Source organism: Poecilia latipinna, unplaced genomic scaffold (genome assembly GCF_001443285.1).
Source record: "Poecilia latipinna isolate Pla-1442-1.1 unplaced genomic scaffold, P_latipinna-1.0 Scaffold1760, whole genome shotgun sequence".
NCBI lineage: Eukaryota > Metazoa > Chordata > Actinopteri > Cyprinodontiformes > Poeciliidae > Poecilia > Poecilia latipinna.
In genome coordinates, this window is record NW_015114376.1 from 10,743 (window position 1) to 12,309 (window position 1,567).

Here is a 1,567-nt window from a genome sequence, read left to right on the forward strand (position 1 = left end):
GGAGAGAAGGGTCCGGATCCGGCCCAGCTTGGAGCGTGCATTCATGCGGTGCTGTGGGGTGGACAGCGCGCCCCTCAGGTGTGTGTGGTACTCCTCCAAGTAGCTCTCCACGGCTGCGGGGAAGACGAGAGGGGCAAAGGGCAGCAGGGCAAGCCCTCGGACCGCCCTGGTGCTGCTGGAGCTGGCCGGAGGGTCAGAGTCGCTCGTGTCCGCCTCTGGCTGCGTCCGGGCAGGAGTATGGCCAGCGTTGGAAGCAGGACCAGGAGAAGGAGGAGGAGGAGGAGAAGAGGCGTTGGAACCAGGAGGCGGCGAGGCGGGCAGAGAACCAGGTCTGTGGGAGCGAGGCGGAGAATCCCTACCGGAAAGTGGCTCTGGAGCGGTCCGCTGCGGTGTCCCCGGAGAAGAGGAGACATCTCCGTCCTCCCCCGGCGATTCTGGGGCCGGTGGCTGCCGCTCCGAGACGTCCAGCTCGGATGCTAGCTGTGGCGTGGGCTCCGTGGACCTCAGCTCTGCCAGCGCGCGGAGGGTGGCCCTCCAGTGCAGAAGGCGGAGGTGGTCCCTCACGGCCCCGATGTCCAGCTCCTTGTGACCCGCGTACAGGTGCCGGTCCACTCTCGGACCTCTGTAGTTGCACCCCCGGACGGGACAATCCAGACCCCGGACGTTGACCCGTCCGTGGGCAAATGCCAGGAGGATTTTCCGCTCCTCCTTGTTCAAAACGTGGTGAACCCTTTCTAAATGCTTCGGCAGCTGAGCAAACTTACTGCAGCAGATGGGACAACGTCTGTAGGGTCCTTGGTGTGGCATCTGGAGGCTTCCCTGGTGCTCAAAACGTGGAGTAGAAGCGTCTCTGTCCGGCTGCCGGTTGCTGGAATGAGCAGGTGCAGCCTATTGAGGCCAATTACCTCCAGGGGAACGGCGGGGCGCTGCCGCTGCCCTCCAGCCAATCAGTGCTCAGGCTTGCCCTGGCAGCGTGAGCGGAGCCAGGGCAGCGCTCAGGCTTGCCCTGGCAGCGTGAGCGGAGCCAGGGCAGCGTCAACCGTGGACTTTTGCCAATCGCCATAAGGTGGGTCAGGGGTCAGATTTAGGGCTAAGGGATGAATTGAGTTTTGATTAGGGATAGGGTTAGGGTTAGGTATGTGATGGTTAGGGTTAGGAAAAGGGTAAGTTTAGGCTGTTGAAATGAATGGAAGTCAATGGAAAGTCCCCACAAAGATAGCCAGACAAACATGTGTGTGTGTGTGTGTGTGTGTGTGTGTGTGTGTGTGTGTGGGTGTGGGTGTGAGTGTGTTTGCCTTGTGAACTTGAGCTCAGCTTTCAAAGGTTTTAATTAAGGATTTAACAAGTGGGCAATTACTTGTTTACCCAGAGGACCAGGTTAGTTTGGCTTTTTTCCCCTTAATCAATAAAATCATGAGAACCATCATTACAATTTGTTTGATGATCTGAAAAATTTGAGTGTGACAAAAAAAATTACTTTTTTATGCCTCTGTACCTCAAACTATTTTCAATAAAACACTAATTTAAACACATGAATAAAGGTTGCGACAGGTTTTATCATGTAATG

General features: G+C 56.2%; 1 protein-coding gene across 1 annotated transcript in view; it reads right to left on the reverse strand.

The window, feature by feature from the left end:
• LOC106965073 (uncharacterized) overlaps positions 1-1,063 on the reverse strand; it is a 6,236-nt gene extending 5,173 nt beyond the window's left edge. Inside the window, exons 1-2 of the mRNA XM_015060966.1 lie at positions 965-1,063; positions 11-888 (exon numbers count right to left, since the gene is read on the reverse strand). Of these exons, the coding sequence (XP_014916452.1) occupies positions 11-888; positions 965-1,063 (977 nt within the window). The remainder of the gene's footprint in view (positions 1-10; positions 889-964) is intronic.
• Between the last annotated feature and the right edge of the window lie 504 nt (positions 1,064-1,567).